This window comes from Tamandua tetradactyla, chromosome 2 (genome assembly GCF_023851605.1).
Source record: "Tamandua tetradactyla isolate mTamTet1 chromosome 2, mTamTet1.pri, whole genome shotgun sequence".
NCBI lineage: Eukaryota > Metazoa > Chordata > Mammalia > Pilosa > Myrmecophagidae > Tamandua > Tamandua tetradactyla.
Genome location: NC_135328.1, coordinates 3,297,878 through 3,325,836, shown reverse-complemented (window position 1 = coordinate 3,325,836; position 27,959 = coordinate 3,297,878). Strand labels below are relative to the sequence as shown.

The window sequence follows — 27,959 nt, the reverse complement described above, 5'->3', positions numbered from 1 at the left end:
GTAGTATCTCATTGTGGTTTTGATTTCCATTTTCCTAATGGCTAATATATTGAGCATCCTTTCATATGTGGGATTTGTGTATAGCCTCTTTGGAAAAATGTGCAAGTCCTTTGACTAGTTTTTTAAATGCAGAATTTATTTATTTGTTTTGTTTATGTTATAGCAGTTGTAGATTTACAGACAAATCATGCATAAAATATGGGATTTCCATATACCACCACACTACCAATACCTTTCAATGGTGTAGAACATTTGTTAAAATTAATGATAATATTAATAATTTTTTAATAATTGTATCACTTTTTAACAGTAGTTACCTTTGCTACAATTGATGAACAATTATTAAATAGTACTATTAGCTAACATCCATAGTTTACATTAGGTGTGTTTTTCCACATATCACCCTATCACCAACATCTTGTTTTAGTGCAGTACATCTGCTATGACTCATGAAAGAACATTTTACACTAGTACTAATTAACTACAGTCCACTGTCTATAATAGGCTTCACTGTGTTACAGAGTTCAATGTTCTATCTTTTATTTTTTGTTCTAGTAACATGTATGAGTTAAAGATTCCCCCTTTTAACCACATTCACCTATACAGCTCAGAGCTGTTAATCACACTGACAGTAATGTGCTACCATCACCACCATCAATTTCCAAACCTTTACAATCAACTAAATAGAAATTTCATACAAATTAAGTATCAACTCCCTATTCTCTAATCCCAATCTACACTCTGGTATCCTATATTCTAGATTCTAAATCTATGAATTTGCTTATTACAATCAGTTCATAGCAGTGAGATCATACAATATTTGTCCTTTTGTGTCTGACTTACATCACTTGGCATAATGTCCTCAAGTTTCATACATGTTCTTGTATGCATCAAGGACTTCATTCCTTTTATGGCTGAATAATATTTCAACATACGTATATACCACATGTTGTTTATTCATCAGTCGATGGACACTTGGGTTGTTTCCAACTTTTCGCAATTGTGAATAACGCTACGAACATCCATATGCAAATTATTTGTTTGAGTTACTGCTTTCAGATCTTCTGGGTAAATACCTAATAGTGGGATTGCCAGGCCAATAATAATGCCCTTGGATGTATGCAAGTTCATTTTGATGGAGTTCCATTTATCTATTGTTTCTCAAGCTTTTTGGAAAAAAAAAAAGCTGAAGTCCACATCATGAAGATTTGTCCCTGTTATCTTCTAAAAGTTTTATGTTTTAGCACTTATATTTAGGCCATTGATCCATTTTCAGTTAATTTTTGTATATGTGAAGTAGAGCTAAAACTTCATTCTTCTGCACATGGATATCCAAACTTCCAAAACATTATTTGTTGAAGAGACTATTCTCTCCCCATTACATATACCTAACATCCTTGTCAAAAATCAGTTGGCCATGGTGTGTGGGGTTTACTCCTGAACTTTCAATTCTATTCCACTTGCTTATCTGTCTATCCTTATGCCAGGAACAATGTCTGATTACTGTAAGTTGGCAGTAAGTTGTTTTTTTTTAAGAGCCTGTATTTTTGGCATTTTACATAATTATAAAGTCTGTGTTTGTACAGTAACTTTCATAAACCAATTTAAAATTAGGGCAAACAAAAAAATCTACAAAAACAGATATCAGAGTTTCTGGAATTCTAAATACTAAATACTAACTTAAATGCCATTTGATTAACTATCAAAACTGTACATTCTCAAAATATCAAGTAGAAAATTATGAGAAATATCAATTTTTTGCTATGGTAATGACCTATGTTACTGAATGTTTTCAAGTTTTTTATTTCAGGAAAATATAAAGGTACAAATGTTTTCACCACTAACATGAAAATTTTTCTCTTATTATGTCATAACATTTAAAATCTATTTTATCTAATATCAGTATAGCTACTTGTGCTTTCTTTTGGTTACAGCTTGCACAGAACATGTATTTTCCACCCTTTCACATTCAATCTGTTTGTATCCTTTGGTCTTGTGAGATGCATACAGATAGATCATATTATTTAATCCATTCTCTTAATCTGGGTCCCCTAACTAGTAAAGTTAGTCCACTAACATTCAATATTATTGAATGTTCTTGGGTCTAGCATCTTACCCTATATCTACAACTACAGGTTTCAGAGTTTCTTAAATTCTAAATATTAAATGTTAACTTAAGTACTATTTGATTAGCTTTAAAGACTGTGAACCTTGTCAAAATATCAAGTAGAAAAGTTATTACGAATGTCAACTTTGCCATGGCAGTGACCTATCCTAATGAACGCTTTCAGTCCTTGCCAGAAAAAAAACAGGTGCCCAGAGCAGCACATCACACAGGCAGGGAGTAGGCTCTTTCCTTGACTAAGGGAAGTCTGTGTACAGGAAAAGCATGTCTGTTATCTTCCAAGCTCACCATGGGAGCTCCCAGCTATGAAGCGAAAGCCAAAGGGAAAATCTTTCCAAGCCAGCTGCAGGGGTAGGTGGAGTCATGGCCAAGCACATTCACCCATTCTCTCTGTCACAATTTCTCCTTTGTGTGTGTGTGTGTGCGCCCAGGGCCTCCCTATGCAGGGTAGAAGACCCCATGATCACCGTCCCTGTCATTTTTCTACTGCGTCTCTCATTGTTGCAGGAGCTGGGGCGACCTCAGCCTCTCCTACTCTGCCACCAGAAGAGCCATTTCCTCTCTGGTAGTAAGTTTTGAAATCAGTAAATGTGAGTCATCCAACATTGTTCTTGTTTTTCAAAATTGTTTTGGCTATTTGGGGTCCCTTGCAGTTCCATGGGAATTTGAGAATCAGCTTTTCCATCTCTAGAAAAAGAAAAAAAAGCTGTTGTAATTTTGATTGGTAGTGCACTGAATCTGGATATCACTTTGAGTAGCACTGATCTACAAACAATCAGCAGTTTCTTGTGGTTTTCGGTATACAAGTCTTCACGCATCCTTAGTTAAATTTATTCCAAGGTATATTATCCCTTTGGATACTATCATAAATGGAGTTATGTTCTTACTTTTCTCTTCTGTTGCTCATTGTTAGTGTGTAGAAATGCAACTGAATTCTGTGTTGATCTTGTACCTTGTCACTTGGCTGAATTTATTTATTAACTCTAGTAGTTTTCTTGTAGATTATTTTGGATTTTCCCTATATAAGATCAGGCTGTCTGCAAATACAGTTTAATCTTTTCCTTTCTAAACTGGATATCTTTTATTTCCTATTCTTGCCTAATTGTTCTGGCTACAACTTTTAACTCAATATTGAATAGCAGTGGTGAAAGTGGGCATCCTTGTCCCTTCCTGATTTTATGGGGGCAGCTTTTAGTGGTGGGCTTTTAGTGGTGGTTTTTTCATCAATGCCCTTTATAATACTTAGAAAGACCCCTTCTATTCCCTGTTTGCTGGGTATTTTTATCAATACTGGGTGATGGGTTTTGTAAAATACATTTTTTTACATCTATTGAGACCATCATATGGGTCAGTTTCCTTCTTTATACTTATGTGATATATTACATTAATTGATTTTCATATGCCCAACCACACTTGCATTGCTTGGATAAATCCCATGTAATCATGGTGTGTAGTCTTTTTAATGTGCTGTTGGATTTGGTTTCCTAGTATTTTCTTAAGGATTTCTGCATCCATATTCATAAGGCAAATTGGTTGGTAATTTTCTTTTCTTGTGGTATCTATCAAGTTTTTGTATTCATGTGATGTTGGCCTTAGAGAATGCATTAGGAAATGTTCCTTCCTTTTGAATTCTTTGGAAGAATTGGAGAAGGACTAGTGTTAATTTTCTTCAAATGTCTGGTAAAATCCACCAGTGAAGCCATCTAGTCCTGGACTTTTCTTTAGTGAAAGGTTTTTGACTACAGATTCTATCTCTATACTTGTTATAGGTTTATTTCTTCTTGCTTAAGTTTGAGTCATTTATGTGTTCCTAAGAATTTTTCCATTTTGTTTAGATTATTTGTCAGTATTCACAGTATTCTCTCATAATCATTCTTTCTCTAAAGTCCACAGTAATGTCACTAGTTTAATTTCTGCTATTATTGGTATCTTTTCTCTCTGTCACCCTAGACAGATTTATTTTACAGATTTATTTTCAAAGAAACAACTTTTAGCTTTATTCATTCTCTCAACTGTTTCTCAATTCTTTATTTCATTTACCATCATTCCAGTCTTAATTATTTCCTGCCATTTGCTAACTTTGGGTTTATTTCTCTCTTCTTTCTGGGGTTCCTTAGGGTATGAGGTTAGGTTACTGATCTGAAATCTTTCTTCTTTTCTTATGTAAGTGTTGGTATGTTGTATTTTAGCTTTTATTCATCTCTAGGTATTTTCTAATTTCTCTTGGGATTTCTTCTTTAATCCACTGGCTTCTGAAAAGTGTGCTATTTAATTTCCACATATTTATACATTTCCCAATTTTCCTTCTATTATTAATTCTAGCTTTATTCCATTGAGCTCAGAGAAGATATTTTATATCATCTCTATATTTTTGAATTTGAGACTTCTCTTGTGCCCTAGCATATGCTCTACCCTGGAGAATGATCTATGTGCATATGAAAGCCCTAATATGTTCTATCCTGGAGAATTATCTATGTCGCATGTGAAAAAAACAATGTGTTGTTGGGTGAAATATTCTGTATGTGTCTGTTAAAACTAGTTGATCTGTAGGGTTGTTCAAGTCCCCTACTTCTTCCCTGATATTCTGTCTAGATGTTGTATCCAATATTGATAATGGTGTCTTGAAATCTCCAAATATTATTGGAGAACTGCCTATTTCTCTTGTCAATTCTATCAATATTTCCTTCATATTCATTTTGGGCCTCTGTTGTTAGGCATATATAAACATATATTTTTAATTGTTTCTGTTCAACTGACTCTATTATCAATATAAAATGTCCTTATGCATACCTTGGTACAGTTTTTGACTTAGAGTTTATTTTGTCTGATATTAGAATATCCACCCAGCTGTCCTTGAATTCCTATTTGCATGGAATATTTTTCCCTACCCTTTCTTAAACCTCTTTGTCTTTTGTGAACTGCAAACAGTTGGAGTGTACTTCTTAATGCACTGTGTGCCCAGTAACAACAGTTTAAGATTGCTTTTTACAATCTGAATTTTAAACCACATAAAAAGTAAAAGATGGCAACACAAGTGAAAAATGCAATAATACCGTCATTTATAATTACTGATTTAGTTCTAGTATGCTAGCTGCCGGAATGCAATATACCAGAAATGGAATGGCTTTTAAAAAGGGGAATTTAATAAGTTGCTAGTTTATAGTTCTAAGGACGAGGAAATGTCCCAGTTAAAGGAAATCTGTAGAAATGTCCAATCTAAGGCATCCAGGGAAAGATACCTTCGTTCAAGGAGGCTGATGAAGTTCACGGTTTCTCTCTCAAGTGAGAAGGCACATGGTAAACACAGTCAGGGCTTCTCTCTCAGCTGGAAGGGCACATGGTGAACACAGCATCATCTGCTAGCTTTCTCTCCTGGCTTCTGGTTTCATGAAGCTCCCCAGGAGGCGTTTTCCTTCTTCATCTCCAAAGGTCACTGGCTCGTGGACTCTCTGCTTCGTGGTGCTACAGCATTCTCTGCTCTCTCTGAATCTCTTATTCTCCGAAATGTTTGCTCTTTCATAGGACTCCAGAAACTTATCAAGACCCACCCAAATGGGTGGAGACATGTCGTCACCTAATCCAGCTTAACAACCACTCTTGATTAAATCACATCTCCAGGGAGATGATCTGATTACAGTTTCAAACATACAGTATTGAATGGGGATTATTCTACCTTTATGAAATGCGATTTAGATTAAAACATGGCTTTTCTAGGGGACATAAATCTTTTCAAACCAGCACAAGTACACAGACTGGAGGTCTTTATTTCCTCATACAACTTCGAGTTACTGTCTGGTGTCCTTTCCCTTCAACATGAAGGAATGCCTTTAGCAGTTCTTGGAAGACATGTCTATTGGTAATAAATTCAGTTTTTGTTCACCTGGTAATGTCTTAATTTTCCCTTCATTTTGAATAACAGATGTGCCATATACATTAGTCTTCTGCAATTTTTTTCTTTCAGAACTTGAATATGTTTTCCCATTGCCTGAATTTTTAATGAGAAATTGGATGCTAATCATATTAAAGATTTCTTGTGTGTGGTGCTTCACTTCTCTTGCTGTTTCAAGGTTCTCTCTTTCTCTTTAGAATCACGAGTTTGATTATAATGTGTCTCAGCGTGGATATCTTTGTTTTATCCTGCTTGTAGTTCATTGAGCTTTCTATATTTGTGTATTCATATATTTCATCAGATTTGGTAAGTTTTTGGTCATTATTTTTTCAAATATGCTTTCTTTCCATTTATTTTGCTCCTGCTTCAAGAGGACTCCTATGATGCAAACATTGGTGCACCTGATCACTTCCCACAGGTTTCTCATGCTCTGTACATTTTGTTTCACCAATTTTTTTCTTTCTGCTCCTCCAATTCCAATAGTCTTATCTTCAAACTCACTATCCTTTCTTATGCCTGCTCCAATCTGCTTTGAACCCCTTATTCAATTTTAGATATCAGTTATTGTTCTTTTTGGCCCCAGAATTACCCTTTGGATCCTCTTTATAATTCCTAGCTCATTACTGAAATTCTCATTTCATTCATATACTGCTTTCTTGATTTCCTTTAATTACGTGTCTGTGTTTTCCTTTAGTTCACTAACCCTATTTAAAAGAGGTGCTCTAAGATATATGATTGGTGATTTTAGCAACTGGATTTCATCCTGAATAGTTCTGTTGAAATAATTTTTCCTGTGGCTGAGACAAACTTTGCTGTCTCTTTGTATGTTTTGTAATTTTTTGTTGAGAATTACACATTCTGAGTAATATGTTATGCTCACTCTGGAAATCTAGCTCTTAACATTCCTCGGACCATCAGAACAAGGAAAAGAAAAAAGAAAAATAAATGAGAGAGAGAGAGGAAAAGAAAAAAAATGCTAATGAACAAACAAAACTTAAAGGAAAAAAAAAATCCACAAAACACAAAAGGTGTTCTGCTTCCAAGGCTCTCAGTAGACAGAGACAAGAAGCTGGAAGCCACTGCTATAGGGGCTGAAACTGAGTCATTGGTACTCTCAGGGATCTTTCAGACTAAAAACAAACAAATACAAAAAAAGCAAAAACCAACCAAAAAAAAAAACCTATCAAAAGAGAGTACACTGGCTCCTATATCTAGGTGGATGCTAGTGGGAGACCAGAAGCTGCTGCTGCTGCTGCTGTTGCTGAGAGGCCTGAAATTGAGCCAGCATCAGCACTGAGCCCTCATGGATTCACCAGACCAAGAAACACCCATATACAAAAAAAGAAAAAACAACAATGACGGTTCACTGGCAGCAATCTGGAGCAAAACAGAGCAAAAAATAAAATGACAGATGTAAACCCTAACATTATCAATAATTATATTAAGTGAAATAGTTTAAATATACCAATTAAAAGAAACTGGAAGAGTAGGTAAAAACACATGACACATGTATATATGTTATCTCCAAGAAATTCATTTAAATATAGCCAAAAAGTAGGTTGAAAGTAAAAGGATAGAAAAAATATATAAATGCAAACGTATCAAAAAAGTAGGAATGGCTATATCAATATCATATAAAGCAGACTTCAGAGGAAAGGAAATTTTCATGGACATTAGTCAACTATAAAATGGTCAATCCACCAGGAAGATATAGCAATCATAAATGTGTGCGCAATAAACCACAAAGATGCAATATAGTCAAATAAAAGCTAATGGAACTAGAAGAAAGAAACTAATCTATAGTTGTAATTGAAGATTTCCATATTCTCTCTCAATACTTATTGGAACAACTAGACAGAAAATTAGCAAGTTTATAGAATAACTCAACAACATCATCAACCAACAGAAACTAATTGACATAAACATGATACTGAATGTTTTAGCTGTTAAAGCTTCCAGAATGTAATATACGAGAAATGGAACCGCTTTCATAAAGGGGATTTAAAAAGTTGCAAGTTCACAGTTCTAAGGCTGTGAAAATGTTCAAATTAAGGCACAAATAAGAGGTTACCTTCACTCAGGAAAGAACGATGTCATCTGTGGGCCTTCACTTAGTTCCTCCAGGACTGAACCCCGGGTTCTGACTTCCTTAGCACCTCCTGGGAAGGCACATGGCAACGTCTGCTGGGCTCTGCCCGTGTCTAGGTCTGCTCTCTCTACCAGCACTTCAAGCATCTCCAAACATTTGAGTCTCTGTCAGCTCTGAAGAAACTGTTCTATAAACATCTACATCTGAGGCTTCTCCAAAATGTTTCCCCTTTTAAAGGACTCCTGTAAATTAATCAAGACCCACCTGGAATGGGTAGAGCTACATCTCCATCTAATCAAAAGGCTACACCCACAACTGGGCACACCATATCTCTGCGGAGATAATCTAATCAAAAGTTCCACACTGCAATGTTGAATCAGGATTAAAATAAATCTTGCCCCTACAAGATTGGATCAGGATTAAAACATGGCATTTCTGAGGTCATAAGTTCAAACTGGCATACTGAGCAACCAGCAGAAGCACATGGAACATTTATATTTTTTATCAAGATATACCATAGCTTGGTGCCTAAAACAGATCTCAACAAATTTAAAAGAACTGAAATCAGAGTCTTCTCTGACCACAATAGAATTGAACTAAAATTAACACAATTCTAATTAAACCATGAGTCAATGAAGAGCGTCAAGAAAATGTTTAAAAATATGTTGCTGTGTTGGGCAGATAATTAAAAAGTATTGGCAAAGTCCCTTGAGAGACTGGAGAAAAAAAATGGAACTATTAAACTTTTCCAGCAGGAAATCACTGATACTATCTTAAACATTAGGGACTCCCAAATCAATAGACCAAGGCCTTGATCTTGAGGTTTGCTCTTATACAACTTACTTCTGTAATGGAGAAGCTAAGCCTACCTATAATTTTGCCTAAGAGTCACTCCCAGAAAACCTCTTTGGCTGCTCAGATGTGGCCTTTCTCTCTCTCTAAGCCCAACTCTGCAAGGAAAATAATTACTCTTCCCCCTATGTGGGACATGACATGCAGGGGTGAAAGTTTCCCTGGCAATGTGGGACATGGCTCCTGGGAATAAACCTGGCCCTGGCACTGTAGGATCGATAACCCCATCCTGACCAAAAAGGGGAAAAGAAATGTAACAAAATAAGGTTATCAGTGACCAAGAGAGTTCAAATAGAGTCAAAAGGCTATTCTGGAGGCTACTTTTATGCAAGTTTCAGTTAGATGTTGGTAACTGCCACAGTTTGACAAGCCCCAACCACCACCACTTCTGCTAACCCTAAAGAACACCTAGGGCTCGATCTGAGATTCTACAAAAGTTTCATGCACTAAGATTACTTTCCAGAAGCCTACAACCTCCAGAAGGTTCTTAGACCAGAGAAGTCCTGATATGCAGAAGGGTCAGCCTCTCCAGAACATCAACTAGTTCCACCTTCCCTTCCCACACTGCTGACAGCCCTTTCCAACGTGAAAAAGTCAGAATGGGCGTAGCCCAAACACCTCTAAAGGCTGTGAAAAGGATCAAAGCAGGAGTTATACAGAGAAGATAGGATTTAACAAATGAGTATAACTGCTGAATCATCATATTGATATTTCTTTAATCTCCAGGACTTTGGAGCAGCTAGAAGGGAGAACCTGAAATTGTGGCACTGTAACAGATACCAAATTTTGAAATCTGTTCTACAACTACTTATTACAACGTACTTTGAAATATATTGCTATTTTCAATATACATTAAATTTCACAATACAAAATGTTTAAAAACTATGTTGAACTGAATAAAAATGAAAAAGCATCAAGGCAAAATTTGTGGGAAGTGGCAAAATCAGTGTTTATAGGCAAATCTACAGGACTAAAGGCTTATTTTAGAAATGAAAAAAAATTCTCATATCAATAAGCTCCCAACTCAAGAAACTATAAAAAGAAAAAACGAAAGCCAAAGCAAGCAGAAGGAAGTAAATGATAAAAAGCAAAAATCAGTGAAATTGAAAAATGAATATTAGAGAAAAATCTAGGAGACAAAAAGCTGGTTCTACGGAAAGGTCAATAAAATTGAAAAACACCTAGCAAGACTGATCAAGAAAAAAAGAGAAAAGACACAAATCACCAATATGAGGACTCACTGAAACAGGAGGTACCACTATATACCCTACCAACATCAAACAGATAACAAGGGAGTACTATGAACAAACTACACACATAAATTTGAAGATTGAGATGAAATGAACCAATTCCTTAAAAAAGTATAGACTACCGCAACTCTTTCTATATGAAACAGAGAATTCAAAGAGCCCTATAACTACTAAGGAAACTGAATTTGTAATTTTAAAACTTGCAAAAAATAAATCTCTAAGTCTAGATGGTTTATCTGCAGAATTCTATCAAATGTTTACAGGAATAACATCAACTCTACACAAACTTTTACAGAAAATGAAAAAGGAGAGGACATTTCCCAATTCATTGTTTGAGGCCAGTAACACTCTGATACAAAAATCAAACAAAGAAAAAACAAAACAAAAAAATTGAATAAAGACAGTATAGGAAAAGGAAGCACAAATTATGCATAATCCCTTCTGGAGTAATGAATATAAAGGATCACATTCTAACTAATTTTATGAGGCCAATATTACCCTGACACCAAAACCAAAAGCAGTACAAAAAAAGAAAAAATATCATTTGATCTGACAGATCAACATCCCCATTAACATGATGCAAAAACCCTTAACAAAGTATTTGCAAATACAATTCAACAACATATAAAAAGAATTAAAGGGTGGGCAATGACAGCTCAATGGCAGAATTCTCATCTGCCATGCCAGGCACCACCTGGGTTCAATTCCCAGAGACTGCCCATGTGAAAAAAAAAAAAAAAATAGAATTAAAGAAAAATCACCTGATTGTATAAATTGATATGCAAAAATATTTGACAGAATTCAACATTGACTCATGATAAAATTTCAAAACCTTACTACAGAGGGCAGTGCTTGGACAAGAAGTACTGGCAGCCCATGGGAATCCGTGAGGGGTGCAGACCCTTAGAGCCCATCTGTAGTAGTTAGGTTCAGGTGTCAACTTGGCCAGGTGATGGTGCCCAGGTGTTGTGCTGCTGTGCACTTAAATCATCAGCATGTGAATTTCAATCTATGGTTGATTACATCTAAAGTCTGCTCAGGGGAGAGCCTTCCACAATGAGTGAGGCTTAAAAGAGGGAGGTCAGAAGAGAGCTCAGCAGCTCAGGCCCAGATGTTTAAAGGTTCAAAAAGGAATCTCCCTGGGGAAAGCTGTTTGAACCCAAGAGCTGGGAGCCAAGGTCAAGATAAGTTGCCACATTGCCTTCTCATTTGACAGAGGAAAGCCAGCTGGCTTTTCTCTGAAGAACTGTAAATACGTAACCAAATAAATCCCCTTACTAAAAGCCAGTCTAAAAAAAAAGCCAGTCCATTTCTGGTGTATTGCATTCTAGCAGCCTTAGCAAACTAATACAGATTTTGGTACCAGAGAAGTGGGGTGCTGCTATGTTTGCAAATACCAAACATGCTGGAATGGCTTTTAATAAGGAGAAGCTAAGTAAGGACCCACAGAGCTTAGGGAGGAAGCCACTGGAATCAAAAGCTGGAGGCAATGGAACTGGGAACAAGGACCAGCAGACATCAACCTCATGACTTCCCATGTGACAGACATAGTCCTTTCTGGAGTCAGGGTATCTTTCTCTGGATGCCTTAGTCTGGACATTTTTATGGCCTTAGAATCGTAGACTTGTAACTTAATAGATCCCCTTTATAAAAGCCAGCCCATTTCTGGTATATTGCATTCTGGCAGCATTAGCAAACTAAAATATCACCCAACTGAAAAATCTATCAAAAATTTTCTCAACAGGCAAGAATGAGAAAATCAAGAATCTGGAAATCTTTATGACAGAGGAAATAAATTTTTACCTGTCAACCATATAAACCATGTATCAAGTTTCCATTAGTTCTGTCTGTCATGAAGATCAGAGACAATTTTACAGTTCAAAATTCATAACTCTGTGAGACCATATGACTTGCATATATCTATATTCCAAACTTGACTTGGGGTTTCTTCTTTATTTTCTCTGATCTCAGTTTTTATTTATTTATTCTTGTCTCTTACTATAATGTTATTAAAGATCTCTTAAAATCTACTGGTAAACAAAGAAAGCACTAATACATAAACAACTCACCAAGGACTTGGTCATTTCTGGCTCTTCTTGAAGAGAAGAGATCTGAAAAAACAGATGAGGAGGGGTACAAATGAGAGAAGGAAGTGCACAAATGCCACACACTGAAATGTATATCACTTAGGGCCGATGCACCTCTAACCCAAAAGTTCATTTCTAGATTGTATCATAAAAAAATCCTCACAGATTGCACAAAGATTTAAATGCAGTTGTGCCACAGCATGGCTAATAGCAAAAGACTAAAAACACCTTGATATCCAATAATTATGAATTGCTTAAATAAATTTATAAGCTATCCAGATGGCATAATGTTAAAACTATAGAATGTTAAAATGCTACAGAAAAATATTTATGTTAAAATGTCAAGTAAAAATGAAGAATACCAAAAAGTATGATTCTATTTTCATTAAATTAAATGTAAAATACTTACATGTGTATACACACAATTTGCACACAGAGAAAATTAACTGGAAGGAAATATACTGCCATGTTAACAGATATCATATTTGGGTGATGATAAAAGTATAGGAAATTTTATGTTTCACATTATTTGCTTTTATTCTTTTATTATTTTATTATTATGCTATTATTTGCATTATTAGTAAAAACCAAAATTCTTTTTTAAAAGAATATATTGTCTTTTTTTATATTTTATTCTGATTTTCTGTGACCAGCCCATTCCAAGATGTGAGACCATCCATAGGAGAAACCAAAATGGGGGGATTTTCTAGCTTTTTCACTATTTTCCCTTATTTATGGTTCTTAAAAGGGAGCTTTCAGTGGATACTTTGTCTTGCTACCCTGTATTAAGTGGATCTGACTATAGTTAACAGCCAATCTTCAGACTTAAGCCAAGTTGCTTAATGCATGAGGCCATTTTCTCACAAAAATTTTTATGACAGTTTTTTAACATAAAGAAAAGCTGGATGATGAGTACAAGAAACACACATTGACCCTCCACAAAGGTTCAACTTGGAGAATTTTGCCATGTTTGCTTTCTCTCTATATACGCACACAGTCAGAACCATTTGAAAGTTGCAGACATCATGATACTAAACACATAAATGCATGAGCACAAATCTCCTAAGAGGCCATCATGCCTAAGAAAATTAACACTAATACTATAATGCCATTTGAATATGCATTCATACTAATATTTCCCCAAAGTTCCCAGACACACCTTGTCTCAATGTTTGGCTTGGAAGCAGGTCAAATCAAGACTCACTACACTGGCTGTTGTGTCCCTTTTACCTTAGATCTGCCCCCATGCAAATTTTTTCAGGACTAACTTTTTTTATTACATGGGCAGGCACCGGGAATCAAATCCAGGATTCTGGCATGGCAGGTGAGAATTCTGCCACTGAGCCACCATTGCACTGCCCTTCTAGACTTAGTTTTAAAATCTATTTTTACTTTAAATTTTTTAATTAGAAACACTCCTATTAAGTACAGTTTTCTAATATAAGCAAAACCTTTTGGTTACTTCTTAAACTTTTTGTTGCAGTACAACTTACATAAAGTACATAAATATTAGATATTTCTGAGACCTTTGGAAGATTCTAAGGAATTGAATAATTTTTTAAACTAGTCAAGCATTTCTGCTGTTTTCCCTACATAGCTGTACCTTAGAGTAACCCAATACTGATGGAGTTCTTCTTTTTCTCTTTAAGTAATTATATAATTTTTCCAGCTAATAAATGAAGGAATAGTAGAAATATTTGTGCCCCTATAAAAACAGCGGATCTAGGAAATGCGCATCAATGGCTGTTCACAACACAAAACTAGATAACCAGATATGATGTGCTTCCTAATGGAAGCATGCAGTTCCGCCTAGGAAGCTGTCTTACCCAAAAACAGAAAGGGAATCCGAATCTGATCAAGCTTCTAAATCTACCTATTAATCCAATGCACATAAAATGATATTAAAAAGGTATTTTAAAATGTTCAGGTGTGATATAGTACAGAGGCCATTTTTATAAGTCGTGCTCATCCTTTAGATTTATATATTAAAATAATCGTGAACAAAAATGACAAAAAGTTTAGGACTTGCTTCAAAATAATTCAGCAGCAGAAGAAAAACAGTTGGGCATGTGTTGATAATTGTGGAGGCTGGTTGACAGGTATCTGGGGTTCATTATACTACTCTACCTTTTTCTTTTTTGTATGCTGTATGGTGGGGGTCACATTTCATTCTTTTTCCATGTGAGTAATCCGTTACTGCAGCACCATTTGTTGAATTTTCTGTTTGGTTTGCTTTTTTTGTTTCTTTGTTTGGTTTGGGAAGTGCATGGGCCAGGAATTGAACCCAGATCTCCTGTATGGCAGGTGAGAATTCTACTGCTGAACTATCCTTGTACCCTCACTCTTCTACTTTTATATGTTTGAAATTTTCATAAGAAAAAGTTGAAAAAGTCATTTATGAGATAATCAGGGAAATCTGACCATGGATTGAGCATTGGATAATATCAGGGATTTGCTGTCACTAGTGCTGACACTATTAGGTAATGGCATGGTGATTATGTCAAAAACAGACCAAAAAAGCCACCAACTGTCCACTTTAGTTGGACCTGAATGTTGAAGCAACTGTGGGCCAAGCGGCATGATCTCTGGGATTTGGTATAAAATACTCAGCCAAAACAAACAAGTGGGAAGGAAGAAGTGAAATGACATTGGCAAAATGTTGATACCTGTTGTGCTGGTTTGAAATGATGCATGAACCCTAGAAAACCCATGTTTAATCCTAATCCGTTTTGTAAAGGTAGCCATTTCTTCTAATCCCTATTCAGTATTATGTTTGAAACTGTTATTAGATCATCTCCCTGGAGATGTGATGAGAGAGATTCAGAGAGAGCAGAGAACCCTGCAGCACCACGAAGCACAGAATCCACCAGCCAGTGACCTTTGGAGATGAAGAAGGAAAATGCTTCCCTGGGAGCTTCATGAAACAGGAAGCCAGTCGAGAGAGCTACCAGATGATGTCTTGCTCACCATGTGCCCTTCCAGCCGAGAGAGAAGCCCTGTGTTTGCTATGTGCCTTCTCACTTGATAGTGAAACCCTGAACTTCATCGGCCTTCTTGAACCAAGGTATCTTTTCCTGGATGCCTTTGATTGGGCATTTCTATAGACTTGGTTTTTTTTTTTGTTTTTTTTTTTTTTTTAAGAGGGAGGAAGGGAAGGAAAGACAGAGAGAAGGAAGGAAGGAAGGAAGAAAGGGAAACATCCTTAAACATTTTCTTGTTTTATTGCACCTTGTTTGTTTGTTTGCTTTTTACATGGGCTGGGGCCGGGAATCGAACCGAGGTCCTCCGGCATGGCAGGCAAGCACTTTGCCCGCTGAGCCACCGCGGCCCGCCCTCTATAGACTTGTTTTAACTGGGACATTTTCTTGGCCTTAGAACTATAAACTAGCAACTTATTAGATTTCCCTTTTTTAAAAGCCATTCTGTTTCTGGTATATTGCATTCCAGCAGCTCATGAACTAGAACACCTGCTAAGAATGAGTGACAAGGGTATGTGGGAGTCAGATTCCATTTTTCTCTCTGCTTTTCCACATGTTCGAAAATTTTTCTAAAAATAAGTTATAAAATCTCTTCCATTCCAGGGAACAGTCTTGGGGTACAGGGCCATCAGTCATGTGTTGACTGAGCAACATGATTTATTTAGCAAGTCCAGCTTTCAGAAAATTCCTGCTTCTGGGGCTCCTCCTTCCCTATCACAGGGGCTGTGACAATCCTCCCAGGCCAGGATCTGGGGCCTCTGGGCCAGGTGTTCCGCACTGACCTGTCCACACTCGGCCTTACCTCTGTGTGCCTTCAAACACCAGCTTTCCCTGGAACCTGAAGGTGGGTGAACATCCAAAGACAGCTGGCACGTTGTGCAGAGGCGGGGTGGAGTCATAAGAAGGGATCCTGAAGGCTCAGTTGAGTGAAGGACCTCAGGGCTCTGTGGAAACACAAAACGACCTTGGAAAGACAGTGCCTAAGGGTAAGACCCACTCAACTGTGCTTTCAGGAGAGTTTGGAAGCCGGGGTGCAGGCCAGGGCACCCAGGACTGTGAGGGAGTCAAGGCCACCCCATAAAAAGCAGATGGAACAAGGGAAAGATCACGCGTTGGGGGCAAAAGTTAATGAACGTTGGAATCCCAGCTCTTCCCCCATCTCCCTGTGAATATTTAGAGAATTCTCTTCAGTGTCAGTTTCCTCATCTTTACACTTCTGGGGATAAACAGAGAGATCATACAATATTTAAAGAGTGCCCAGTCCATGGATGGCATGTAAGTACTCATTAAACCAGAAGCTACTGCTATTATTACAAAATCAGTAACCACATAAAATGCAAGTACTGTGTCCCACATAATGATATTCTCTGACTGTTCAGGCCCCTCAAATCATAACTGACCTGGGCATTTGGCTCCTCACTTCTACTCATCAAGCTGCTCGATCACTCCACACTGAGCCCACCCGCAGAAGCCATTACTCACACCTCAGAAATATAATCAGTGATGGCTATAAAACTCCCCATAACTGACCCCACCCCTGCAGTCACTGATTCCTATTGTCCTGCTGTCTACAGGCCCCAAATCACTTGTCCTACAGTCCCTAACCACAGAGCCTCCGGTGCCTCCTGATGGTTCCCTCCATCAATCAACCCCAAGGCCCACCTTACTGGCCCCCCACACCTGTCTCACTGCCCACCATGGGTCTCCATCACAGCACAGGCACACCTGTACCTGCAGAGGACTCTGGGCATTCATCCAGACGTACCTTCTGCCACGGGCACACTCAGGTGAGTGCCCACCCACACAGGAAGCCCATCGATGAACCACACTGTGCAGATTCCTGAATCCTAAAAAGGAAAACAATCAAAAGCACTTCTAAATCTAAAGCAAAGGTGAAAGAACAAGAAAACTGAAAGATTTCTCATCTGCAGTAAAAAAGCTAAATGACAGCAAAAATTGCAACTAAAATTGCAACCCAACTCTGTTAGGGTTAGAGGAAGACATTTTCAGAAATGAAAGCACTTGCAGAGTATCCCTATTTTTATCTGAGGAAAATTAACAAAAGGGCATTCCAAATATGAAAACAGTGTTCAGCAACAATTCATGTAGTATTAATTTTATTTACTCCATATTCGCCAAATGTGCAATCCCCTGCCTCCTTCCCCTCATCCTCTGGTAACCTCCAATACACTTTTCAACTCTGTGAATTCAGCAATAATTGCAAGCAAAATATAATGATCAAAAAAAAAAGAATGATGATGTATAAAAGGGCTATTAAGGGAGAAATTTAATTATATCCTATGACAAAACATCCCTAATTCTCTTAGGAAAGAAACACACAGAAGTCATATGGCACATGTAGAATAGAAACAGAATGAACAGAAATTCCATCAAGCTAGTGAAAGTTTAAGAAGGAAAAGGAAAAGAAAAAAATAATGAAGTTAAAATAGATAGTGAACGTGGGCGGTGCACCAGTGGCTCAGTGGCAGAATTCTCGCCTGCTGTGGCCGGAGACTGGAGTTCGATTTTTGGAGGCTGCCCATGCCAAAAAAAAAAAGTGAACATAAAATAGAAAGCATAAAATCAGATAGATCATTACTACAGTAAATTGAAGAAGTAAAATTCCCCATCAACAGAGGGTCTAGGTTGGCTTTGGAAAACAATAACAACCAAAGACATCTAATATTTACAAGTCAGCCATTTAAGAGACTAATATGCATATAAAATAAACTTTAGGCAAAAACACTTCATCCAACAGCAGTAACAATGTAAGCAGGGATGGCAAGGGATATATCAAAACGGAATTTAAGGTCAAAAGCGCTTCTTTGGTGAAAAGAGGGATCATATAATAACAGGGCTCAAAAAAATACAAAATGCAGAAACCATTAGATGTATGTATGTCTATTCCCCAGACACACATAAAACTAGAGAAAAACCCCTTTAAACTAGAAAGTGAACTGTTAGAGTGGTAAACTTTTGTTATATCTCTTTCAGAAAAGTATGGATCAAACACACACACAAAAAGAGAAAGATAAATAAGTCTTGAAAAATACAAACAAGTTAGATTTAACATACAGAGAACTTTGCAACATATCTATCATAACCATGGAAATTTTAAAGTTCACATATAAATTGGCTTCAAAGAAAATCTTGATAAATTTTTAAAGTTTTGAGACTTGCAGGCTACACTTTCTGACAATATAATAAAATAGACAATAAACAAACCTTAATGATTTGGAAATGAACACTTCTAAGATCAAACTGGAACGGCAAATTAAAATTAAACATTTCATAGCGAAAGGTATAATTTAGAGGAACTTTACAATCCTAAATGTAGCCAGCATAAAGCTCAGGAAAATAAGGTAAAGAACAACAAATCAGGTCACAGGACCGGGAGTGGGAAGGCACAGAAAAAAAATTACGGAGTATAAACAAAACCAAGAGCTGGTCCTTTAAAATGGCCGGTAAAATAGATAAATCCTTGGGACGGGTGATAATAAAATAATTTAAAAACGCAAAACAGAAAGAATGAATAATACAGAAATACAATATGGGAATGACAGAGACGTTACTAATGTGGATACGGAAGGACTCAAAATAAGGAAAAGGGAATACTGCACACACCCCCAAGGCAATAAATACCAGTATGTATTTACTTTCTAAATGCCTAGCAAAATGTGCTATGATGATAAATCAGAAACAGGGCGGTACACGTCCGGGAGGACCCGGGAGAGAGGAGAAGGATGACGGCCCCCGCGCGCCCCCTCTCAGACCCCTCCCAGCCCACCGCACCCCCGGCCGCGCTCGCCCGCCCCCGCCCACAGCCCGCTGAGCGGACCAGCCCCGGGCGCTGCCCACCCGCGGCCCATCCGCGGCCCGGACCGCCCGGCACCGACACCACCGACCCTTCCTCCGCCAGCCCACAGAGCAGCGCGTCCCTGCACGCACCTGCCCTGCCCCACGCGCTCTCCAGGCAGCGGCCCTTCACCTCCAGCGGCTCGACACTCCCTAAACCGAAAGCGGGACCTGCTTCCTCTTGGCCATCCTCCTCCCCATCCCCGAGGGAGCCCGACGGACTCCCGTGCGCATGCCTCACAGTGCTTTCTTAGCCGTTCCTCGCCAGTATCCAACATGGCGCTCTACACTCCCTTTTCTCAGTGGGATTGTGCCGGCGCTCAGTAGGCCAACATGGCGGCGCCCACGGTCTCACTCCCGCCTGGGGGCGACCATGTTGAAGTGACGTACGTACGGTGCTGCTGAGAGTAACCTGAGACACCCCCTTTCCCCGGTTTCTGCGCTCACCATTAGAAGGGGGAACCCCGAGGACAGTGGCGAAACCGGGCGGAGGCAAGCCAGGGCGCGAGGCCGGAGGAGGTCGGTGCTTGGTGTGGAAGAATAGCCTGCAAGGGCAGGGGCGTGGGCCTCATGCCTTACGTGTTCAATCAGAAAGTGTTGGCCGGCCGGGTTCTGCACAGACGCTGGAGGCACAGCGGCGACCCCAGCCCAACAGCGTGAAGACCCCGCTGCGTGAGTGAGGTGATCTAAGGGCGCTGCCCTTACAGTAGGATGTGGATAGAAACAAGGATCTATCTTAAAAATTCTTTTCAACCTTAGTCATGTCATGCGTTGAGTTGAGGTTTTTGTGTAAAAACCTCATATTATATACAAATACAAACATACACTTTACAAAGCAAGAAAGAAATAGTCATACCATTACAGTCCTTGTTTCTATAACTGGTCGCGTGGTCATAGTTTGTATTTATCCCTAGCTTCTTGCACTACCCATTCCATGTTCCCTTTACCCCAGCAAGCAACTCAGCTGGCTGTGGCTCCTTGCCTGGTAAGATGACCCAAACGTTCATTCTGGAAGTTTGTGGGCCATTGGTAGTCCTTCCTGGGTTGAGTTGTTGCAGTTTTCCATCGACTTTAATCACAGGGCGTGGTAGCACTAAGAAATGCCCTAGGGGATCGCCTGTATTCCAGGAAAACTCTTCTTTATCTCCATTGTGTAGTTGCAGTCCTATTTCCCCGTTGATAGTCAAGGTCAATCCCTTCTTTACCTATTGATCCAGGGGCATGTGTAGCCCGAAGTGGCCAGGGAGCAGTCTTAGCTCCCATTTTAACAGACTCCTTGTTGTGTCTCCTGCTGAAAGCACTCCTCCTTCTGAGACTAAGACCTGTAGACCAGCAGAGCTCAAGGTTGCAGAGACAGGAAGCAAAGAATTTTTTCTAGTGGCTCACTAGGGGTGATAGTGAGTGGTGCCACTCCCATTTACATCCTTGATTCCTGGACCCATGAATCCTGACTGGGAGAAATAGCACTGTGGAATTCAGAGTATACACAGCTTCCTAGAGAACATTGCTCCAGCCCTGCAAGGTATTGCCACCCCGTTAGCACTGTAATTGGGTCTTCAAAAGACCATTCCACCATTCAATCAACTCGGCAGCCTCTGGATAATGGGGAACATGGTAAGAACAGAGAATTCCATGAGCATGTGCCCATTCCTGCACTTCATTTGCTGTGAAGTGGGTTTCTTGATCAGAAATAATGCCGTGTGGAATACCATGATGATGGAGAAGGCATTCTGTAAGTCCACAGATGGTACTTTTAGCAGGGAAGACAAACCCATATCCAGAATATGTGTCTAACCAGTTAGCATAAATTGCAGCCCCTTCCATGATGGAAGTGGTCCAGGGTAATCAACCTGCCACCAGGGAGCAGACTGATAACCTTGGGGAATGGTTTCATATCAGGGGCTGAATGTGGGTCTCTGCTGCTGGCAGATTGGGTTCTCAGCAGTAGCCATAGCCAGGTCAGCCTTGGTGAGTGGAAGTCCATGTTGGTGAACCCATGCATAACCTCCATCCCTATCACTATAACCACTTTGTTCATGAGCCCATTTGTTGCTTTCTGTTGAAACAGAGCTCGAAGGATATTAAGGAATGATGAGAAGGAGAGAGAGAAAGGAAGAAAAGAAAGACAGACACAAATGGGTTCAGGGGGTCTGAAGCTTAACTCTACATCAGACATCAGATAACTTTATTTTCAACCAGATCCTAGTTATATACCACAGGATGTCAATAGATACGCAGGCGTTTCCTGAGGGAGCAAAGTTCTTATTTTACAGTGTTCTTTATATTTAACATAACCATTTGGGGTAAATATACTCTTCCTCCCAGACTGCTTTACATAACAATCTCCACAGTTTACTGCCCGCCATCCTGAGGCCAGCTGCTTGCAACAAATTCTGTAGGTCTTGCTTTAAACCTTTGGCTCCTACATCCATTGGGCAATGACAAGAGTGGCTGGGAAAAGAGACTAACAGGTATCCCCAGAATGAGTCATCTTATCCACTTGATTATTGAAACCGTTCTCTGCTGAGGTCACCCTCTGGTGTGCATTCACATGGGTCATAAATTTCTTCATGTTTTTTGCACACTCAGAAAAGGCTATCCACCTACCGCTTTCCCAGACCTCTTTGTCACCAATCTTTTTATCATGCTCTTTCCAAGTACCTGCCCACCCAGCCAAACCATTAGCAACAGCCCATGAGTCAGTATACAATGTATCTCCTTCCAGTTCTTCTAAGCAAAATTAACAGCCAGGTGCACTGCTTGAATTTCTGCCCATTGGGAAGATTTTCCTCACCATTGTCCTTAAAGGACATCATGAATGAGTTTGTAGTGATGCAGCTGTCCACTTTTGGGTGGTACCTGCATACCAAGCAGAACCATCTGTAAACCAGGCCTGAGTTTTCTCTTCCACAGTCAACTGAGTGTAAGGAACTCCCCAAGAGGCCTTAGCTCTGGTCTCGGAAAGAGAAAATAATGTGGCAGGAGTGGGAGCCATGGGCATTTGACCACTTCCTCATGTGACTTACTTGTGCCCTCAGGACCTGCTCTGGCCTTATCTCATATATACCATTTCCATTTTATGATGAAGTGCTGCTGCAAACACCAAACTTTATGCTTGGAAGGTCAGACAACACACAGCTCATGATAGGCAACTCAGGTCTCATGATAACTTGCTGGCCCATGGTTAAGTGCTCAGTCTTCTAAGGCCCAATAGCAGGCCAAAATCTGTTTCTCAAAAGGAAAGTAGTTATCTGTAGAGGGTGGAAGGACCTTACTTCAAAATTCTAAGGGTCTTCATTGTGTTTCTTCTATAGGGGACTGCCAGAGGCTCCAGATAGCATTTCTATTTGCCACTGGCACTTCCAGCACCATTGGATCTGCTGGATCATATGGTCCAAGTGGCAGAGCAGCTTGTACAACAGCCTGGACCTATTGCAGAGCCTCCTCTTCTTCAGGTCCCTAGTCAAAATTAGCAACTTTTCTGGTCACTTGGTAAATGGGCCAGAGTAGCATACCCAAATAGGGAATATATTCTCTTCAATATTCAGAGGACAGGGCAGGCCACAGTGGCTCAGCAGGCAGAGTTCTCGCCTGCCATGCCAGAGACCCGGATATGATTCCCAGTGTCTGCCCATGCAAAAAAAAAAAATCAAACAAAATATTCACAGGCCAACTAGACATTGTGCCCCTATTTTGGTTGTGGGAAGGGCCAGATGCAGCAGTTTATCTTTCACCTTAGAAGGGATATCTTGACATGCCACACACCATTGGTCACCTAGTAATAAAGATAAATTTTTATTGGATTTATCTCCCATCCTGTGAGTAATAAATGTCTTACCAATAAGTCTAGAGTAGTTGCTACTTCTTGCTCACTAGGTCCAGTCAACATGATATCATCAATATAATAGGCCAGTATGATGTCTTGGCAGGGGGTGGGGTGGGGGACATGCAATCATGGTCCCTGTGGACAAGAGTATGATAAGGTTGGAGAGTTGATATACCCCTAAGGTAGGACAGTGAAGGTATACCGATAGCCTTGCCAGCTGAAAGCAAACTGTTTCTGGTGGTCCTTACTAACAGCTATTAAGAAAAATGCATTTACCAGATTAATGCCTACATACCAGGTACCAGGGGATGTGATGGTTTGCTCAAGCAGTGATACTGCATATGTAACAGTAGCTGTAATTGGAGTCACCCTCTGGTTAAGTTTATGATAGTCCACTGTCATCCTCCAAGACCCATCTGTTTTCTGCACAGGCCAAATAGGAAAGCAGCATGGGGATGTAGTGGGAATCACCACCCCTGCATCCTTCAAAGCCTTAAGAGTGGCACTAATCCCTGTAACCCCTCTAGGCATCAGGTTTTGCCTCTGACCTACTATTTTGCTAGGCGCACCAGTTCAAATGGCTTCCACTTGGCCTTTCCTATCATAATAGCCTCCACTCCATGAGCTAGGAAACCAATGTGGAATTCTGCTGGTTGTTGAGTATGTCTATTCCAAGTATGCCTTCCAGAAATGGGGAAAGAACCACAGAATGTATCTGGGGAGGCTTGAACTTGAGCTAAAGCTCCATCAATCACCTGATCTTCATAAGCCCCCACTCTGACTGGTGGACCAGAGTGGCATTTTGAGCCTCCTGGAATTAATGTCACTTCTGAACCAGTGTCTAATAATTGCTGAAATATATGATAATTTCCTTTCCCCCAGTGCACTGCTACCTGGTGAAAGGCTATAGGTCTCCTTGGGGAAGGTTGGGAGGAAGATTAGCTGTATAAATTTGTGGCAGTGTAACAGGGTCCTTCCCCAAGGTTACCTGACCTGCTCATTCAAGGGCCCTTGGATCTATAAACTGTCTCAAGTCTTGGAATTGATCAAGGGGCCATGATTCTCTGTATTTGTAATTCAAGTTACATGCTTGTTTACTTGACCTAGAACTCTTCTACTTACACAGATCAAATATTTTACTTCTAGGTACCCTATGGTCTACTAGCCAATGCTGTAGGTCTCTGTGAGCCAGATTATTTTGATTACTACTTTGCATCTGTTGTCCATCATGGTAGCAATGCCCACCTTATCTTTGGTGATTAAGTGCTGCCTCGGCTCCTGCTGACCCAGCACCCAATTATCCCCCAATGTGTTTAAGGCTTCCTATTCAGTGATAGCAGTTCCCAGAGTAATATCTGACCTACAGAAAAGAGCAACCACAGAGCTCTTCAGGGAAGATGGAGTTTGTCTCACAAATTTATTCTTCACAGTTCTGCTGAAAGATGCATCCTCTGGATACTCTGGGGGTGAGTGAGCAATCTTACATGAACACTGCACTCTGATATACCACTTACTCTAAGCCTTTGGATCCCCTCATGTACAATATACCAAGGAAGTTCTGGCATTTTAACCCTAGGTATTGTTGGCCACCCTCTGATCCATTTTTTAGCCAGCCACCCAAAGAAACTGTTAATGCCCTTTCTAACCCCTCGAGCTACAACATTGAATGCATAATCTCTGCTTAGTGGGATTGTATCAATAAATTCAGCCTGATCCAACTTTATATTCTTTCCACAATTATCCCAAACCCTTACTCTCCATTCCCACACATATTTCTCTGATTTCTGTCTATATAAATTGGAAAGTTCACACAATTCTTTTGGAGTATATCATACTTCTTCATATGTGACACTATGTACCTCATCTTTTGGAGTGTGTTGGGATTTTAGTTTAGTTATAGGCCTGGAAGAAAAGAGAGGTGGTGTGGGTGGGTCATGAAAAGAATTAGAAGTGTCTTTCAAGTCAGTTACCTCAGGGCATTCCCTTGCAGTTTCATCAGTGAAACAGGATTAATCACTCCAAATAGAGGAGTGAGGGCTGTTTCCACAGGGGAGCCGGTTACAGGTTTAGCAGGCACTGAAGGGTTAATCTTTTCAGGTGGATGTTGGATGGTAGACTCCTCAGGAAGGACTGGAGGCAGGGAAGTTGTTTCCTCCAGGGCAGGCTAGAAGTAGGGCAGCTGTTTCCTCAGGGCATACCATTACCTGTTATCTAGAAAAGACTCAGCAGAAACTAAGGTTTCCTTGTCCCCAGTGTCATCATTATCAATCCAAATGTCCCGGTCCCAATTTTCAGCATCCCACTCTTTCCGATCAACGCTCTTATTTAAACAGCAGACACCCTGCATGTAGGAGCCAAAGGTTTAAAGCAAGACCTACAGAATTTTTGCAAGCAGCTGGCCTCAGGATGGTGGCAGTAAACTGTGGAGATTGTTATGTAGAGCAGTCTGGGAGGAAGAGAATATTTACCCCAAATGGTTATGTTAAATATGAAGAACACTGTAAAATAAGAACTTTGCTCCCTCAGGAAATGCCTGCATATCTATTGACATCCTGTGGTATATAACTAGGATCTGGTTGAGAATAAAGTTGTCTGATGTCTGATGTAGAGTTAAACTTCAGACCCCCTGAACCCATTTGTGTCTGTCTTTCTTTTCTTCCTTTTTCTCTCTCCTCATCATTCCTTAATATCCTTCGAGCTCTGTTTCAACAGAAAGCAACACCTGCAAGGTTGATATTTCAGTTTATGTTGTAACTCTGCTACTTGAACAATGAGACTCTGAATCTACTTTTCACAAATCTCAAGTCTACAACTACAGGAAATAATATTTTTCTTCAAGATACACATAGAAACTTTTACATCTGTCAGACACTTAAGCTGCAAACTTGAAGCCTTCAGCTCATCCCTTTCCCTTATAACTGTATCCAGGTTATCTAAGAACAACAAGCCAATATAATTATACTTCTTAACTCTACAAAACTCTGTTGAACTGTCAAAAACACTCATCCAGAGCCTTGCCTCATATAAGTGTACAATTAGCAGAATCAAATGGTGATATTTTGTGTATCTCTATGGCCAGTTCATGACATGGATTGTCAGTGTTGTAAGAATAAAATTGAGTTTAGTTTTCAAGCAAAATGGCATGGAGTGGGGAAAACTAAACTTACTAAACAAAAGGCTGAAAACCAGCCCAGACTGGTTCCATGGTCAGGGTGGGGGTAGGGGGTGGGCAGGAAGGGAGAAGGGGATACCGGTCTGGGAGGGCCTCTAACATAAGTTGAGGATTGGCGCTATTTCCTTATATGGGGGGAAAAGTGTTAGTTAGGCCCCTCAGATTGGCTGTAACCTCTGGAGTACCTAGCCAATAGGGAAACAGGGAAGGGATTTGCATGTTAGGTTTAGGGAATGAATGTTTCTGCCTCCTTTTTGGCATGCCACACACCACATTTCAGCTGTGCACCCATTCTTGAAGATCCTTAATAAATTCTTTTCTTCTCCACAATCAGGTGAGCATTTATTCTGTTTCAGGCATGGCTTTCTTTCCAAAACTTTGGAACCTCATCCAGGATCCGAGGCTTTGGAGGAGGACCCCTGGGGAGGATGGCAGGAAGGCATACCCCTCTGATTGAGTGGTCTCAGACGCCACCATTGGGGGCCCACTTCTGACAGCCAGAAGGACCCAAGACCAGACACTTAGATCCACCAATTGGGAAAGAGAAAAGGGGAAGGGAAAATCTGCCTCACAATGACCAGGCAACTCTGTGCATGGACCAAGGTAATAAAAAGACTGGCCTTGGTGGTTGGGAAAATTCTGATGAGCCTGAGATTGAGTGTGTGTATATGAGCTGCACAACATAATGCATGAAGTGAGTGCAGAGTCCCAATCTGTGTTTCCCTTCTTCTGCAAGGGAAAGGGCTGGAAACAGATGAAGTGAAATGGTGTTGAGAGAAAGAAACACAGGCAAGACTCAGAATGGGTAATAAAAGCAGCTGGCCAACCTGGGAAAAAGGGAAGGGGGTACCTATAGAGTCCCCCAGGAATATACCCCTGGATAGCCCATTAGGGAGAATGCTAAAAGATTAAACTACTAGTGATCAGACCAAGGGAAAGGACAAAAAGAATATGATTAAATATTGTTGTTATATTTGGACGAAAGAAAGCATTTTGCCACCTGATGTATTCTGACCAAAATACAGGCCAGATGCAGATTGGCTCTGTGCTGACCTTGTGCTTTATGTTAATGAAAGAAAGCCCATCTCCAAAGAAGAGTCTGATTATGCCATGTGTTGCCTTATGGAGAGGAGGACCACTCCTGTGAGAGTTAAAACCCCAGACCCAGAGACCAACTCTTTAGAAACTAAAGCCTATGATCTTTTATTGAGCATTTTCTTGCCATATGCTTCTCCTCCCCCTGGGCAGGGACTGTTGAAACCCTGAAGGCCCAATGGAACTAACTAACATTCCCCCCAGGGAACTGGAGGGAAAATTGGGACCAATAGCTCCACCTATTACAACCCACCATCAATTGAGGGAGGCATTGGAACAGTGTAAAAAATATATACAAAATTTTCCATTTCTTGGGCTCCTGAGGAAAAAAGGATGAGAGAACATAGACCTGCTGAATCCCTATTCCCTCTGAAAGAAGTGCCTATTGGACCAAAGGAAATAGGTTATGTAAACATCCCATTGATGAGTACCAAAGCAAGGAATTTTAAGGAGATGAAATCATTAATGCATGATCCAGTGGGACTAGCTGAACAACTGGATCATTTCTTAGGCCTCAGTTTATATACCTGGTCTGAACTTATGTCTATCTTGAATATCCTCTTTATGGGAGAAGAAAGGGGAATGGTGAGGACGACAGCTATGAAAGATTGGAAGAGGCAGCACCTTCCCAGACAAGGGGTAATGGCAGCAGAGCAAAAATTCTCCAGTGTAGACCCCACTTGGGATAACCATGATCAGGAAGGCACAGCACAATGAAGGATCTTAAAGACCTCATTATAC

The 27,959-nt window shown here is 39.9% G+C and overlaps 1 protein-coding gene across 6 annotated transcripts in view; it reads right to left on the bottom strand.

The window, feature by feature from the left end:
- Window positions 1-19,395, bottom strand: part of ZNF484 (zinc finger protein 484) — a 33,558-nt gene extending 14,163 nt beyond the window's left edge. The window contains exons 1-4 of one of the 6 annotated variants that reach the window (XM_077138939.1): window positions 19,219-19,395; window positions 17,036-17,117; window positions 16,053-16,214; window positions 12,275-12,316 (exon numbers count right to left, since the gene is read on the bottom strand). In XM_077138939.1, the coding sequence (XP_076995054.1) occupies window positions 12,275-12,316; window positions 16,053-16,169 (159 nt within the window). In that variant the 5' untranslated portion in view covers window positions 16,170-16,214; window positions 17,036-17,117; window positions 19,219-19,395. Of the gene's footprint in view, window positions 1-843; window positions 2,813-8,085; window positions 9,811-12,274; window positions 12,317-16,052; window positions 16,215-17,035; window positions 17,118-19,218 lie in introns of those variants that run through there. The other 5 variants (XM_077138947.1, XM_077138958.1, XM_077138970.1 and 2 more) reach the window with 5 other exon arrangements.
- Window positions 19,396-27,959: the final 8,564 nt, after the last annotated feature.